The following is a 15,133-nucleotide window of genomic DNA, read 5'->3' on the forward strand; positions in this document are numbered from 1 at the left end:
TTTAGGAGGTATTACTCATTTTTGTGCATGTTATCTGGGGTTCGTCCTCTTTTTTTTCAGTGGACGTTATGGAAAAATCCAGTGACAGGGCCACCGGAGGATGGGTCAGGGTCAAAGCTCTAGGGAGTGGTGCCTTTGGAGTTGTCGAGCTCTGGAGAAATGTGGAAAATGGAGACACCAGGGGTGAGCTTATCAGGTCTTTCGGTCTGACGTCGGATTTTTTGTTCTTCAGGGTTTGAATGGCAATTCTCTTCGTCTTGGTTTTTTGCAATTATTCATACTCTTGATGTGATTGTTTTTGTTTTTTTTTTTAAATTCAATGTTAGTGATGTTTTTTGAAAGGGACCGGTCAGTGATAATTTTTATTTATCCTTTTTTTAATGTAAAAAAATTTATTTGCTTTCGTTTTATTCGTTATTTTTTTTTTGAACATGGAGTGCAATTTTTTAAATAATTAGAAATATTAATTGAGGGTTACTGAAACATATAGTTTATTTTTATTTTGGTTGTATAAAAGATCCTTTTGGAGGTATTGGTATGCATGAGGATTAATTGTGTTGCAGCAATAAAAAAATGTCAATTAGACGTATCAAAATTGTCTCGGAGACAAATAGAGAGGTGGAAGGAGGAGGTGAATTTCATGAAGCGAATTAACCATCCGAACATCGTAGGCACTAGAGATATACCTGTTGATGTTAAAGACACGAATCCACTGCTTCCAGTGCTTTGCATGGAGTACTGCAGCAAGGGAGACCTCAGAGACGTAAATTATTCATTTGATTGAGATATAAATAAATTTTCCCATTTCTTCCCCACAAATTCAGTTTTCCCCTCATTTATTTCTCTTATCTCTTCAGGTCCTGAATCGTCCCGAAAACTTCTGGGGTCTCAGCGAAAAAGAAGTCCTCAAAATTATGCGAGATATTTCCTCTGCCGTGGAGTACCTTCACGCCAATGGCATCACCCACAGGGATTTAAAACCCCAAAATATTGTCATTCAGGATGGCAGATCAGGTAGCACCTACAAATTAATTGATTTAGGATATGCTAAGGAATTGGGCGAGGCGAGTGCTGCTGCCTCCATCGTTGGTACATTGAATTATGTAGCACCAGAACTCTTCTGGAAGAGCTCCTACAGCTCCTCCGTCGACTACTGGAGCCTGGGGATTTTGTTCTACGAAATCCTGACCGGTACGAGACCATTTTTGCCCAACATGGCGCTCAACAAAAATTGGTACCTGATTTTTTTAATTTGAAAAAATCGCGTTGGATAGCTAGGGAAAATTTTCATTCAATTCAATTAAAAAAAAATCGATTTGAATGCATTAAAAATCGAGTTCTATTGATTATTGCAGGATGAAACATATAAGAAACAAAAGGCCCGAGGATATATCAGCTCGAGAGATCAACGGAAAAGTTGAATTTTCCTCATCTATCGATGATCCTAGCAATATACCTCAGTGAGTTTCAGGAATCCCCTGGAGGAAAAGAGATATTTAAATTAAAAAATGATTTTCAGGTGTTTGAGGGACGCCCTGACCCCCTGGTTTCGCCTAGTCCTCCAGTGGGAGCCATCCACCCGCGGGAAAATAATGGAAAATGGAAAAAGTGTTAATGGAGTCTTTCGCCTGTTGAAGACAATTTTCACGAAAAAAGTACATCTCAAACATGAAAAAATCTTTCTTCTTCATTACCCCTACAATCATGAAAACGATTTTTTTTGTTTGATGTACAGATCGTTCACTTATTCTTCGTATCTCGTTACAAGACGGACAATTTACTCGTAGAGGATACAACGAAAATTCTAGATATTGGAAAATGGATCTCTGAACGAGAGAAAATTCAAGTCCAGGATCAACTTCTCGTTTCGCCAGGGGGGAAATTGCTGGACTGTCCTGATGGCAGAATCGTGAATTTTCTGGAGGTAAAAATTACCCTAATGAGTAGATTGAATAAATAAAATAAATACAGAACCATTTTTAAATAATCTCTCAGGATGGCGACGAGGTGATCGTCTTTGAGAAGGACAATCTTCTGGTCAAGGTTCTGCCAGACGTTATTCCACCTAAAGATGTTCAAAGAATGATTGAGGGAGGTTTGACGAAGAAATATGATTATCAGACCCTCAGAAAACTGTACGGAGCTACGGTATTCTTCATGAAACAAGAAGTTGAACTCTACAAGAAATACATCATCGCTCTATCAATTAAAATGTGATGAATTAATTCTCCCACAGAATGAGGGTTCGGCATTTCCATTAAATTTATTTATCGACGTATTTTTTATCGTAATTATACAATTATAATAATTATAATATTATAGCCGAACGCTCATCAAAATACTGTCCAAAAATCGAGAGTGAGAAATTACGTGTAGTTTTTGTTCTAGAGACTTAATCGACACAAATTTCCTCTGCCTCTCGGAAAAAATCGAAAAAATGCTGTCGGCCTCGTCCAACCTCCACCAGTCCCTCCAGGAGGTGCCTCTACCCCGCGAGGATAATCCCGGGGCCTCCAGGAATCTTCAAAACTCTCACCAGCTCCACAAAAAAATTTCGAATTTGTTGTCGAGTGCCAGAGGGATAAAAAATGAATTGAAAAATATTTGGGACCTTAAGGAAATCGCGAAGGAGATTTTTCCGTCCTCTACAGACTCCTCGGGGTTCCTTAACGTCCTTGAGGAGGGGGAGGCGGTGTTCAGAGCATTTATGACAGCGGAGCAGAGTAAACTGTGGATTGCCAAGAAGATGATTGAAATTTATTTCAGATTTCTTAGCGTGAGGCACGAGATTTTGAATTCCGAGGGTCTTCAGGCTGTTGGGGGGCGCTTCATGGGGATCGAGGGGCAGCTTCTAAAGCTCGAGAAAGCTCTCGAGTCTTTTCAGACAATCTTGGGACAGTGCCAGAGGGATTTTCAGGAATTTACTGGTGAAATCCAGCAGATGAAGGCCATTGCAGGGGGTGGAGATACTCTCGTCAAGGATAACATCGTCCTGGGACACTTGTGAGAATTTATGCGCACCAGAAATTGCTTTACTCATTAATAACTCCCTATAACTAATGATAATGATTTTTTTTTTGCAGAATAAACGAACTTTTAACTAACATGGAAGACATCAAAGTGAAACTCAGTTCTCTCGATCAATGAAGACTCAGAAATCGAAGTGATTCGATAGAGATATATTAATTGTTGTTATTTCAGAGTTTACAGCAGTCAATTAATACATTTCTATTTTTAAATAAATTTTTTCTACGAAATGTAAATGAATAAATCGATTTTTATAATTAATCAGGGACGAGGAATGTAGTGTCTTACTCCCCATTTCACGTTTCCCAGTTTGTCTGTTTTTACAAAAGTGAATATCGGTCCTGGGAATAATTTTTTACGTTTTCCTGTAAAAAAAATATCAATCGTCAGGTATTCTGGAATTAAGAATTTTTCCTTTCAAAATTTTTACCTTCAGAAGTGCTGGCCATCGTCGAAATCATCAGAAAAATCACAAAAATAATTTTCCACACCTAAAACAGAAATGTTATCAAAATAATCTATCCACAATTTTCCCCATAATTTCTCAGAGTCTTAAATAATAAATTCTTAATTACTCTGATCATTCTAGTAATTCTTCCACCTTCTCGTATATCTGAAAATAAACTGACAACTTCTCAGGACCAATACCCAGCACAGATGACTGAACACTCGTCCCCAGAAACTTTCCTTCAATTGCTCAACAAAAAAAAAACACAAAAACAAATCCAGAAGACGTAAAAGCGATGGAAATCGATCACGAATTAAAAAATGGCCTCAATGAGAATCTCGAGAGAAATCACTCACATAACACTGAAATTTTTTTTCCATTTTGAAAAGAAAATAAAACTCATAATTCATTTAACAATTAAATTTTTATGTATTCATCTTTTATCAACTAATCACAAAAATTTCTAATTTATCAATTAAGGCCCTCCCTTTTTCAATCAAAGAATAATTATTTTTTTTATCGATAATAGAAGAATAAACAGAAAAAAATTCATTGAGTGGAGTTTATGATTAATTCATAGACAATATAATTTATTAAAAAGATTGTGCACATGTAGTCATCCCTACAGTTAATCGTACCGAGCAACAATTGTTAAAATAAATATAGTATGTATAATGTATAATATGTATCATTTTATAATTCTTCGTGATCAATCTATGAATTTTTTAGTTTCACTATTATGCACAGTCGCACTATAATAATTATATTTTCATAATTATTATTCTCCGGAGTAACACACACACTTCTACTTCATTAAGTAACTAGTCTGTCTGAAGATTTTTTTTTTGCATAAAAAAGTTCACTTTAGATCTAGATTGAATTCAGAATTTTTTCCACTCATTCGGGTATTCATTTAATTTCAAAAATTTATTTCTTAGTATAAAAAAATTTGAGGAGCTGCCTGGCTGATTTTCTTGATCAGCTGGGGTGCTTAATTAGTTGATTTATTTGACTTTAACTCGTTAATTCTGGTTATTAATTGTGATGAAGTGGTGGAACGTGAAAATTTGGACAATTCTAAAGAAAATTTTCCCCGAGATTTTTCTCGGTGAATTTAATATGAAGTTAATAAAATAAATGTAATATAAAGTTAATAAAAAATTTCGATAATATTTTTCCGTGAACCCGTACGTCATGAAAATATGCATTTACAAAAAAAAAAAAAAGGATTCATGAAACAATTCCACCACTTCATCGTTGAATTATCTTCAATTAATTAAGTAATTTGGTGTTTTTATCATTCATTGTCACTGATATCCTCATCTGTGGTGTATTCGGAATGTTCGTCAACTGCATCATTCTCCTCGGCAGTTTCTTCATCGGAAATATCCCATTGTGGATGCTGAGTTGGTATAGCTGGTGCTTCTATAACATCCAGCTTAAAAAAAAAGTTTAATTCCATTAAACAATCGACCACAATAAACAATGGACATTTGTTTCAATTCTACAAAATACTGGAGTAAATAAAATTCATTAACAATACAAAATAAATGATTAATATTAAAAATACCTTAATATCCTGAGTCTGGTAGAACCCCAGATACGAGTCACTCCTGAGGCACACAGAGAAAGTGAATAAACCCTTCCAGCTAGGTACAGCAAACTTGAGCTGTACCTCCTCGGTGTCGACAAGCCCAGTGACATGAATGGGCGTAGTAATGAGAGTATGAGACTTCCTGTCACAAATATAGACCCACCAGTACTCCTGCTTGACATCGGGAAAAAGTGGACAGTGAACCTCATGAGAAACATTGCTCCTACCCTCAAGAACCCTCTCCTTCTTAGCTATCCTCTGCTGAAATTTTTCCCACTCCTCATCATCATCCTCCTGATTGACCTTGACCTTGCCATTCTCCTCCTCACTCTTCTCACTCTCCCCCTCAGAGTTATCAGAGCTCTCCTCTTTGGCATTATCACCACCACCCACACTCTCCCGCTCCCTCTCACTCTCCTCCTCAACAGACTTCTTTCCCTTGGGCACCGTTTTTTTGGATACTCTCTGCTTCTTCCTCTTATCAATCTTCGACTTTGCCCCCTTCTTCTGCTTCCACCAGGACGTCTTCTTCATGGATGCTTCAATTTTCTCCTCCTTCTCCTCACCCTCAACCTCACCCTCATCAACAGTCTTCTCCTTGGCTGTTTCATCCCCAAACAATTCTCTCATATTTCTCCTGGTGAGTGTCACCGTAACCGTAACAACAGCATCAGCTGTGTAAACTGTTGGATTATCATCATCAACCACCTCAGACAGCACTTTAAAATCAACATAAGGCATATTACCGAGGACCCTGATTACATCCTCATACTGCTCATCACTCAGCATTCGGAGGAGCTGTCTCCTCTCATTTCCCTTGAGCTGGGCCAGTTGCTGGAGTGTCTTGACATTCTTCTTCTTACCGAGAAAATGTTTGAGATGCTCCTCCTCGATGTGTGGCAGCTGCAGCAGAGGATTGGCAAATTGCCAAAAGCCCTGGACAATCATCGGTGAAAGTTTCATACAATTTTCGATAGTGTGAATAGTTGGGAGAAGTGGCAGTCGTCCAGAGTAGGCAAGAAGAATCAGCTGATTGACACACGTCACCATCTCCTGGATGAGATAAGGGCACTTCTTCACGATGTACTGACGATCCTTCTCGAGGGTCCGGGGATTCAAGGGAATTCTCGACAGATGAGCGTGAATTATAGCCCGAGCTTTGATCGAGTACATATGACACAGAGGTGGCTCTTTATTTTTCTCCCCCAGGTTGGGAAGTTTTTTAATGAGCGATGGCATCTCCTCGTTGTCAGACTGACGTTCAATAATCTCAGCGTTTGCACCCTTGCAGAACTCATAGGATGCACCAAGAATCATAATTACACGTTTTAAAACAGTTGTACAGGTGCCACTGAAGAGGCCGTAGTACATGTGGGTTGTAGCGAGGAGAACTTGATCACCAGTGTAACGAATGCTCTTGTACCACCACATGCCGACGACAGTGGGTAGAGCCACCATGAAAACCATTGCGTACAGTCCCAGCACCCAGACTGAATTTTTCTTCTCGACGATCCACGAGGGAAGAGCTATACCGAAGGACATGGCACCTGGACCATCTGGATTGCCGTATTTTTCCCAGTTGGAGCGGGCCTCGTCGTCTGTCAGGGCTTGATAAGCCTTTGTCAGCTTCATGAAAGCCTTCTCATCACCTGTCTCTTTGTCCGGATGAAGAATCAGCGAGAGTTTACGGTATGAACGCTTTATCTCACGCTCTGATGCACCTGATGAGACTCCGAGGATTTCATAGGGATCGAAATTCGCCATCTCCGCGTCATACTGGGAGACCTTGTAGGCTAGCAAAGCTAGGAATATCCAGCAGACGATTATGAAGGCCTTTATGAGAATTGTTTTTGTCGTCTTTCCTGGATTCTGCTGTGCCAGGATCTCCTTCTTCCTCTGGCAGTCTGGACATCTGCATTTCCTCGATAACTGATCTGGATCTGGATAAATTAATTATATCCCCTCATTACGAGTTTTTATCGTTTTATTGATTTGTTTAAATGCATTAAATTTATATTTATATAAAATAGTCATCATTAGGGATTCGGATTTTTTGTGGGATTATTTTGAGATTTGTGGTATTAAGTGAAAATAAAAATATATAAATATCCAGAAATTTCAATTTTTGTCTTTCTCTAGTTAAATTTTGATTTGTATTTATTCTTTTTGTTTTACTTAATAATTGCAAGACTATTATCTTTAGAATCTGAAACATTCGAAACTCGGAAAACGCAAACCCGATCATCACAAATTTCAAATGTCCCGCGAGTCGCCATTTCCGCGGATTTTACCGCCAAAAGAAGCATCATCGAGTGAAGAACGCCATATGGGAATCTAACCTGGAATTTAACAGAATTTTGGGGGTCGATGTATTAATAAAAAGATTAAAGAAATTTTCAATTGATTATAATCAATAAAAAATAATAAATAAATGGGGAATCACAAGGTTAATGAGGATAAACCGACAACGAGTAAGGGAGAAGTGGGACATTCTTTACAAAATTATCGTCCACATCAGCCGGACACTGAAAATTCTGATTCTGATAGAAAAGAAAATCAGAGAATCCACAGGAAAAAGAGAAAATGTCCTCACGAGCATAAGAAGACGATCCCTAAAGTCCTGAGAACGTGAGTAAATAAATAAATAATTTGCCTTATTCATTCACTAATTTTACGAGCCTTCTACCACCACGCTAATTAATTTAAAAAAAAATAGAAAATCCTCCAAAAACACCTGTTATTCGACTGATTTTTCAGATTTTTCTTCAAATTTTCATTTAAAATTAATAATAATCAATTGACAATTCCTAATGATAAGAATTCATTGACATTCTCCCGAAAATAAAATTAAATAATAATATAATAAAAGAAAACATAAGAGTAAAGAGGTAATAAATTTATTAAGTAGAAAATCTGGAAAAAATCCACGGATTTGAAATATATATTTGAAAATAAATTGGGGTGATTCGCTTTACGTCGGAAATTCTCGCAGATCACCTCCGCCAGAGAAGGATTTCACCAGCGAGGATGAGAACTTGATGCTAAATTACCTCATAAGTACGAACTCAGTCGACCATGCCCTGTGCATATCAATATGGCTCTCTCTCGAGCAAAAGGGGATATTGCCCCATCGGGCTTGGTCCCTCTTCGTCCATTTCTTCTCATCAATGTTGCCCACATACAAAAGATATAAAGTACCAAAAAGAGTTTCCCACAAATTGAAGCGGCTGCGAGAAATTCAAAAGGGATACGCTACAGCATCCGACTCGGATCTCTCCTCTTCCTCATCTTCAGAGTCAAATGGACACCAAGAAGAGGAGTCAAAATCCCTTCCGCTTCCACTAACAGATATCAGAACTGAAATTTCTTCAAGCAGTGGAGAAAACTCTCCAGCCCCTGATAGAACAATTCCAGGAATAAATGATCCCCTGGTTAAAACGGAGAGAAAATCTGAGTGTAAGAGATCTGGAGAGGACTCACCGAGGATCGAGTCAAAAGTCCTCAGAAAATATGAGCGCGTTTCTCCGAATTCACAAATTGATGATGCTCTGAATTTTCCATTAGTCTGTTCTCCAGGTTCCGAGAAATTCAAGCCGATGCTTCGGGCCTGTCTATCCCCAGTTCATTCCTCGCAAGAGGAAATATCTGACAGTCAAATTATTCCCGAGACCCCGCCGAGGCGATGCAAAGGGACAACCAATGCAATTTGTGTTTTGGAATTATCAGGATTACAGGTGAGAAGAGAAGAAATTTTTCACGAGGAGATGGACATGAGTGATGAGCACTCGACGCTCCAGGATCCACTCGAGGGAGCTGGAGAATTTCAGGGCCCACCGAGAGACGAGTTGACTTTGCACAAAAAATCAACGCCCGGAGGGTATCATCCGTACGCGTCAGAATGCACCTCCGGCAGTGGAGGATCGAATGGAGCTGAAAATTCCAAAATTCCAGGTCATGCCTCCGATGATTCACCTTTATTCAGGCCTTACAGAAAAAAGAAAAGAATTCTAAATTCTCCAGGGAGTCCAGTAACTCCAGAGAGAACGAAAACTCAAAAATCCCAGAAACAACTTGTAGGAAACAATCCTAATGATTCTCCAGCCATCATCGATTTAGTTTCTCCAGAATTTCCTCCAGTTAATGAAACTAATAATGAGAGAGAGACAACGAAGGAAAAATCTTCGCCCAGAAATTCAAAGAGAATTAGAAGATCTATAAGCGTCGAGAGTTCTTCTCCAGATGTTCTGGAACAGCTGGAGGGTGATTCATCTGGAAGAAATCGAGGGAAAAAGATTAAAACGAAAGGAGGTGAGAGCTGGAGAGCCTCTCATCGTCCTCCAGCGAATTCCATGAGCTCGATTCCCCAGAGAGACACATTTGTTAAGCGCAAGGTGGAGAAATTCTTGGATATAGACTCGGAGGACTCGGATGAAGGAAATGAAGGAGAAAAATCCCTGGAGAATAATACGAGAGGGCCAAATGCTGAAACCAGTACGAGCAGAGGAAAGGGCCCTGAATTCTCGAAAGGGCGAAGGGAGCAGACCCTGCAGGTTGCTAGTTATGAGGATATAGCGGAGGAGCAGTGGCGCAAGGCCAATGACTGGATGGAACCGAGACTTGCCATCATGGAGAACAGAAATGAACCTGGAGGAAAGAATTCTCTGAGGAATAGACCCGTAAATCCAAGAAGTGCCCGACCACCACGATATTTCAGAAGCCCAGTGTGAGTTTTTTTTAAGTTTTCTTTTCTTTCAGTTAGGATTATCTCGGGGAGGGATGGATTCTGGAAAAAATGATATGAGACTTTTTTGTGGAGAATTTCGAGAACTACAAAAAAGTCCTATGTGTATTTTTTTTTGTGTCCCCGTGTTATCGAGATAATCAAGGGAATGTTAATGGCGTGTGGAGGCTGATGGAAATTGTGGGGTAATTTTTTTTTTCGCAGTCGCAGGAAGCCGTTCACATTAGATGAGGATCGGGCGATGATCCAGGCATTAATAGATTATGATATGATTCATAAAGGGACTGCATTGAGAGCGTGGGAAGAACTTCAGAGGATCGGGGTTCCTGTGAGTATTTGGTAGATGCAATCAAGTGTTTGGGGATGACTGGGGAAGGGAAAGTTACACTTGGGATTATTTTCTTTAGGAACTCTCTCATCATTCTGCTAAGTCCCTGACGAATCACTATGCCAACATCCTGAGATGGAACTACCGGGATCATACAGACGATCCTACGGCTATCGCAAAATTTCAAGCGGCTGTGGGTAAGAGACTGAAGAAACTGCAGAATGCAAAATAGACGTGAAGATTCGGCTGGGGAATCGTTTGACTATTTATTTGTGTTATCTGTTTTTTAATTCAACTTTTTTATACTTGTGAGGAAGTTTTGGAGATGATTCAAATATTAGTGTTTGAAATAGTTTAATAACAAAAGAGATGGAATTTATTATGGAGAAGTGGGTGGGATTTCAGGTAATTATTTGAGGAGTGAGAGTTATCGGGAATCGAGTGGAATTTTTTATGATTTTTTACGGATGTTAAATGATAAGATTCACACTGAGGTTGGGATAAAGTTTGAAGTCCATCAGGAGGAAAGTAAGCGATGAGGAAAGGCTGTATAAATATTGATTCATAAGATCGGTTTCGAAAGGAAAAAATGTTTGAAAAAATAAAAGATGTTTATGAACACTGAAATTATTTGCACAACCCTGAATTATTCCACAGAACCCATAAAAATCATTACAAAATATTAAAAAAAAATTAGATGAAGATGAAACAGTGAAACAATTATTTCTCCAATTTCCTTGGACTTTTCTTTTGCACAAAAAAACTCAAAAAATTCTGAACGATTCAAAGAAACAATTCCAATATCTCCGAGTAATAGAACTAAAATAGAAAAATAATTTTTCCATTAAAACGGAAGAATTCATGAATTCTCTCTTAAAAGGAATACAATAATTTCGATATAAAAAAAATCTTCGACTTACCTTGTTTAGGTGATCGTGGCCAGAGGTAATAAGTCCCAGGTACAAGAATAAGCGCAAGAAATGACAGTAGAAAATAGAAAAACGTTCCACCACTCTCGTCGTACTGAAATTTCTGTCCACTCATAACTCATTCAAATGTTTATCCAATTACTCATAAATATCTGCTCCACTAGTACTAAGTACATGCGTTTAATGTTCAACTGAGTGTATAAGTACTTGAATTCACTCGACGCTGGCGATTATTCGTACAAATTTTTCAATCAGTCAACGATGATTTATATTTTTTCTATTTCCCCCCCGTCAACATGGAAAAATTCAGTAAAAACATGTAAGTTTAGAGGTTAGGGAGGGATTCGGATGGTAAACCACGATGATTGCAAGATTGCCAACTCACCACTTGAAACTACCGTTTACCGGGTTTCATTGACCTTATGTACGTGGCATGCAATGACGCAAAGAGGATTGACTAAAGTAGAGGGTCAGTTCTGGGGGTTTGAATGACTCCAAAGGCATCGTAGTACCTCACGCCAAGAGAGAGGGTGCGCTACACCTAATGCTGGGGTGTTTTTTTTTTTCATTAATATTAACCGAGTTTTTATTGCAATGCTGTGTTTTTAAACGATATTTCCATCGATTAGCCATTAAAAAAAAAAATTGGAATTATTTTGATAAAAAAAAAATGATTGATGGCGGGATCGAACCCTAGCCGTCCGCGTGCCAGCCAAGCACGTTGCCCATTAGACAACGCGCTCATCATAAAAATATAATTTCATTAATAGTATATTTTAGAATTTTTGAATAGCGATTACAACTGAAAATTCGAAAATTATTAATTGAGGAGGATTAACATGTCATTATTTAATGAATCACGTATATTCAAGGTTGTGTGACCATTTTCATGCGTTTATTATAAACTTTTGAAGAGAATGACAAAAGGCGAAAACGTATTTTTAAAAAGTGAATTTAAGCTGGAAAGGTATCGAAGATGATTAACAAATTGACAGGAATGTCTTATTACCTGTCAATCACGTGGATGACTGTTTTATCCGATAATCCACCCTCTACCGTTGGAATCGTCAACGAAAACGTCAACTCCACATGTCCGTCCTCATCTCTAATTCCAAACAAAAACCCTCGTCCCCCATCAATTTCACCACTCATAAATTAAACATGATACGTCACACGTGCCCCCTCATTATCCCCATTGAATTAATCCCCTTATCAATAAAGAGTCGGTCATAAATTACAAAATTCTTCACTGATAACACCAAGAAGCCATCGACCTCATCATCAATTCCAATCGCGTCCTAGTGACTGCTAAAATCTCAACAAAGCTGCACTTCGGAAATCGTTAGTCAATTTTATGAAGAGGCCCTTATCACCGATCGTTATCACCACATGGAAATTATCTCTCCGGACTTTGACAAGTGCTCACTAATTCTTTACATATCCCTCGAAAATCACTACTAAATCCCCGAATTTCCGGAATTCCAAACCTCAAAAACACCAGTGATTCCTCATTTTTTGGATAACCGTGAGTGTCAGGGGTGCAAAACCCCTCTCATCGAATTCCCAGAGAAATTTTTGATCTCCACCCCTTAGATCATGAACTCCATTATCTCCAGTTTCCCATGACAACAGGAGTTTCAGTCGTCGAGGTCAGTATTTTTTTATCTTATCAATTTTTCAGTAACCCCTGGGGCAAAATTGACAGGGAACTAATGGATTTCATTGAGAATTTTCCTGGGAATGAAATGGGTGGGTCTGAATGCCGGATGTCCTTGAGTTATCGAGATAATGGAAAAAAGTGATCTTATAGTTTTCGTTGTTGCAGATTAGTCATCGATTTGATAACAAACATCGTTGCCATTTGTTTTGGTGATACATCGGTTGAACAATGGGCTGATGTACTCGGTAACTAAATCCCCCACCTTGAAGAATGTCGAGTAGACAAGAGAATTACTCCAAGTGCAATCATCTGAGGATTCGTGTGTTGATACGTGGTGTCAGAAGGTGTTTTATGAGTTTTTGAGAGGCAGGAGGGATTTTGATTATTTAAATTGAGGGTCTGGGGCTTTTAAAATGTCAAAGGAACTGCCGAAGAATGTGGCAGAGTGGAGCAATCAGGAGGTGGTGCTGTGGCTGAGGGAAACTGGACATTCTGGAGTTATTCCTACGTTTCAAGCGCATGATATTGATGGAAAAGCACTGCTGACACTTAGGGAGGACGATCTCAAGGGACAGGGAATGAATCTAGGAAAAATTGGGGAGATTAAGAGACTGTACATCAGCATCAAGAAACTTCAGAAGGACAATGTCACGGTTCTCTTTGATCTAGGGCAGATCGAGTTCTTCTCTAGCAATTTTTACAGCCAGCAGAGACATGAGGTGAGATAATTTTGGGATTATCTCGTTAACAAGGGGTTCTAGAGGAATAAGCTATAGAACTTTTTTTTGAGAGAATGATATTTTCTACATATTATTTAATATGACGTTTTGTCGTAAATCTGATAGTTTTTGAGATAATGACGCAGATGAATTTTTAATTACGAACGATTGATTTTTTAGTTGCCGAGCACAACATCTAATAACGAGAGTTCAATAGAGCACGAGTTTTACTCAGCCTCGGTGTCAGATGATGGTCATGCATCCCACTTACCCCCGGAGATCTGGAAAACAGTGATAAGCCTTGGATATTTGTTCATCGTGACGTGGATAACTGCCTTCGTGATGGTGATAGTTCATGATCGAGTTCCTGACATGAAGAAATATCCACCTCTCCCGGATATTTTTCTGGACAATGTGCCCCACATTCCCTGGGCCTTTGACATGTGCGAGGTCACGGGGACACTATTATTTGCCATTTGGCTAGCTGTTTTAATTGTACATAAGTACAGATTTATATTGCTAAGGAGATTCTTTGCGTTATCTGGCACTGTCTTCCTCCTCAGATGTGTCACGATGTTAATAACTTCGTTGTCAGTACCTGGTGCTCATCTCCAGTGTCAACCCAGAGCGACACCAGATGATCCCTGGGCTAGAACAGCTTATGGAGAGCTGTACAATAAGATATCCATGGCGTATGTCATCTGGAGAGGGGCTGGCATGTCCATCCAGGGTGTGAGAACTTGTGGAGATTACATGTTCAGTGGACACACCGTTGCACTGACAATGTTGAATTTTTTTATAACTGAATACACACCCAGGACGATGTACTTTCTCCACACCTTCACCTGGATGCTCAATATGTTTGGGATATTCTTCATTCTGGCTGCCCACGAGCACTACTCCATCGATGTATTCGTCGCCTTCTACATCACCTCACGTTTATTTCTGTACTATCACACCCTCGCCAACAATCAGGCCCTCATGCAGCGTGACTCCAACAGGACCAGAATCTGGTTTCCCCTCTTCAGCTTTTTCGAATCATCAGTCGATGGTATTGTTCCCAACGAGTACGAATCACCATCAAAAATCATCTGCAACATCATCTGCACTTTCAGGGATATTTGTTCATTCGTTAAACAAAAAATGATGCAGAAGACTCATTTCGATGCTAGTAAGGACAACAAGAAAAAATTATGAAAATTCGTTGTGCCTATTAGGTTATTTATTAAATTAATTTAATACAATTATTATTAATTGGTTCGTTATTTTTTATTGAAAAACATTTCTTTTTCTTCTTTGTTGGTTATTTATCTTTTCTGTTCGTTACACGAGCAAATTTGACGAGAATTTAATATTTTTGTACACAACGACTGGTTATTGACGAGTGACAAGTATTGAGTTAGTTATTTATTCAAGGAAGAGATAATGTATAAATGAACTCATGACTTCGTAATTTATGTAATAAAAATGATAGAAAAAAATACACCATCAATTGTTTTTATCCAGTGGCGATTTATATTCTTGTAAATAAATCATTTCGATCATATATTGGTGAAATTAGAATATATTTTTACTGGAAAATGGGGAAAAATGGAATTTCCACGTTTGGTAATGAAGATGTCATCTACCTGGTTATTCCATCCATAAATTTATCGTTGGAAAAAAAATTCTCAACATCGTCTTGTCA

The 15,133-nt window shown here is 38.6% G+C and overlaps 4 protein-coding genes across 5 annotated transcripts; 3 read left to right on the top strand and 1 right to left on the bottom strand.

Moving 5' to 3' along the window:
• Positions 1-22: 22 nt before the first annotated feature.
• On the top strand, positions 23-3,288 carry LOC105269079 (inhibitor of nuclear factor kappa-B kinase subunit beta). 2 transcript variants are annotated; one of them, XM_011309069.1, is made up of 9 exons: positions 23-183; positions 564-763; positions 858-1,234; positions 1,356-1,460; positions 1,520-1,655; positions 1,736-1,924; positions 1,996-2,213; positions 2,389-3,003; positions 3,084-3,288. In XM_011309069.1, exons 1-9 carry the CDS (start codon positions 69-71, stop codon positions 3,145-3,147), a joined length of 2,019 nt encoding a protein of 672 aa, XP_011307371.1. In that variant the 5' UTR covers positions 23-68; the 3' UTR covers positions 3,148-3,288. The 2 variants fall into 2 exon arrangements, with proteins under 2 accessions (XP_011307371.1, XP_011307372.1); XM_011309070.1 differs by lacking the exon at positions 564-763 and having other exon boundaries at positions 100-183.
• Positions 3,289-3,999: 711 nt separating this feature from the next.
• Sec63 (translocation protein Sec63) lies at positions 4,000-11,477 on the bottom strand. The gene is made up of 3 exons (XM_011309073.1): positions 11,059-11,477; positions 5,046-7,009; positions 4,000-4,913 (listed from the first exon to the last, which is right to left on the bottom strand). Exons 1-3 carry the CDS (start codon positions 11,180-11,182, stop codon positions 4,773-4,775), a joined length of 2,229 nt encoding a protein of 742 aa, XP_011307375.1. The 5' UTR covers positions 11,183-11,477; the 3' UTR covers positions 4,000-4,772.
• LOC105269080 (uncharacterized) lies at positions 7,318-10,759 on the top strand. Its single transcript, XM_011309071.1, has 4 exons — positions 7,318-7,697; positions 8,062-9,792; positions 10,015-10,138; positions 10,218-10,759. Exons 1-4 carry the CDS (start codon positions 7,501-7,503, stop codon positions 10,368-10,370), a joined length of 2,205 nt encoding a protein of 734 aa, XP_011307373.1. The 5' UTR covers positions 7,318-7,500; the 3' UTR covers positions 10,371-10,759.
• A 646-nt stretch (positions 11,478-12,123) lies between the features above and the next one.
• SMSr (Sphingomyelin synthase related) lies at positions 12,124-14,696 on the top strand. Its single transcript, XM_011309074.1, has 3 exons — positions 12,124-12,716; positions 12,893-13,446; positions 13,627-14,696. The coding sequence occupies exons 2-3, from the start codon at positions 13,141-13,143 to the stop codon at positions 14,641-14,643; spliced, it is 1,323 nt and encodes a 440-aa protein (XP_011307376.1). The 5' UTR covers positions 12,124-12,716; positions 12,893-13,140; the 3' UTR covers positions 14,644-14,696.
• The last annotated feature ends 437 nt before the right edge of the window (positions 14,697-15,133 follow it).

Source organism: Fopius arisanus, unplaced genomic scaffold (assembly GCF_000806365.1).
Source record: "Fopius arisanus strain USDA-PBARC FA_bdor unplaced genomic scaffold, ASM80636v1 scaffold00064, whole genome shotgun sequence".
Classification (NCBI taxonomy): Eukaryota; Metazoa; Arthropoda; class Insecta; order Hymenoptera; family Braconidae; genus Fopius; species Fopius arisanus.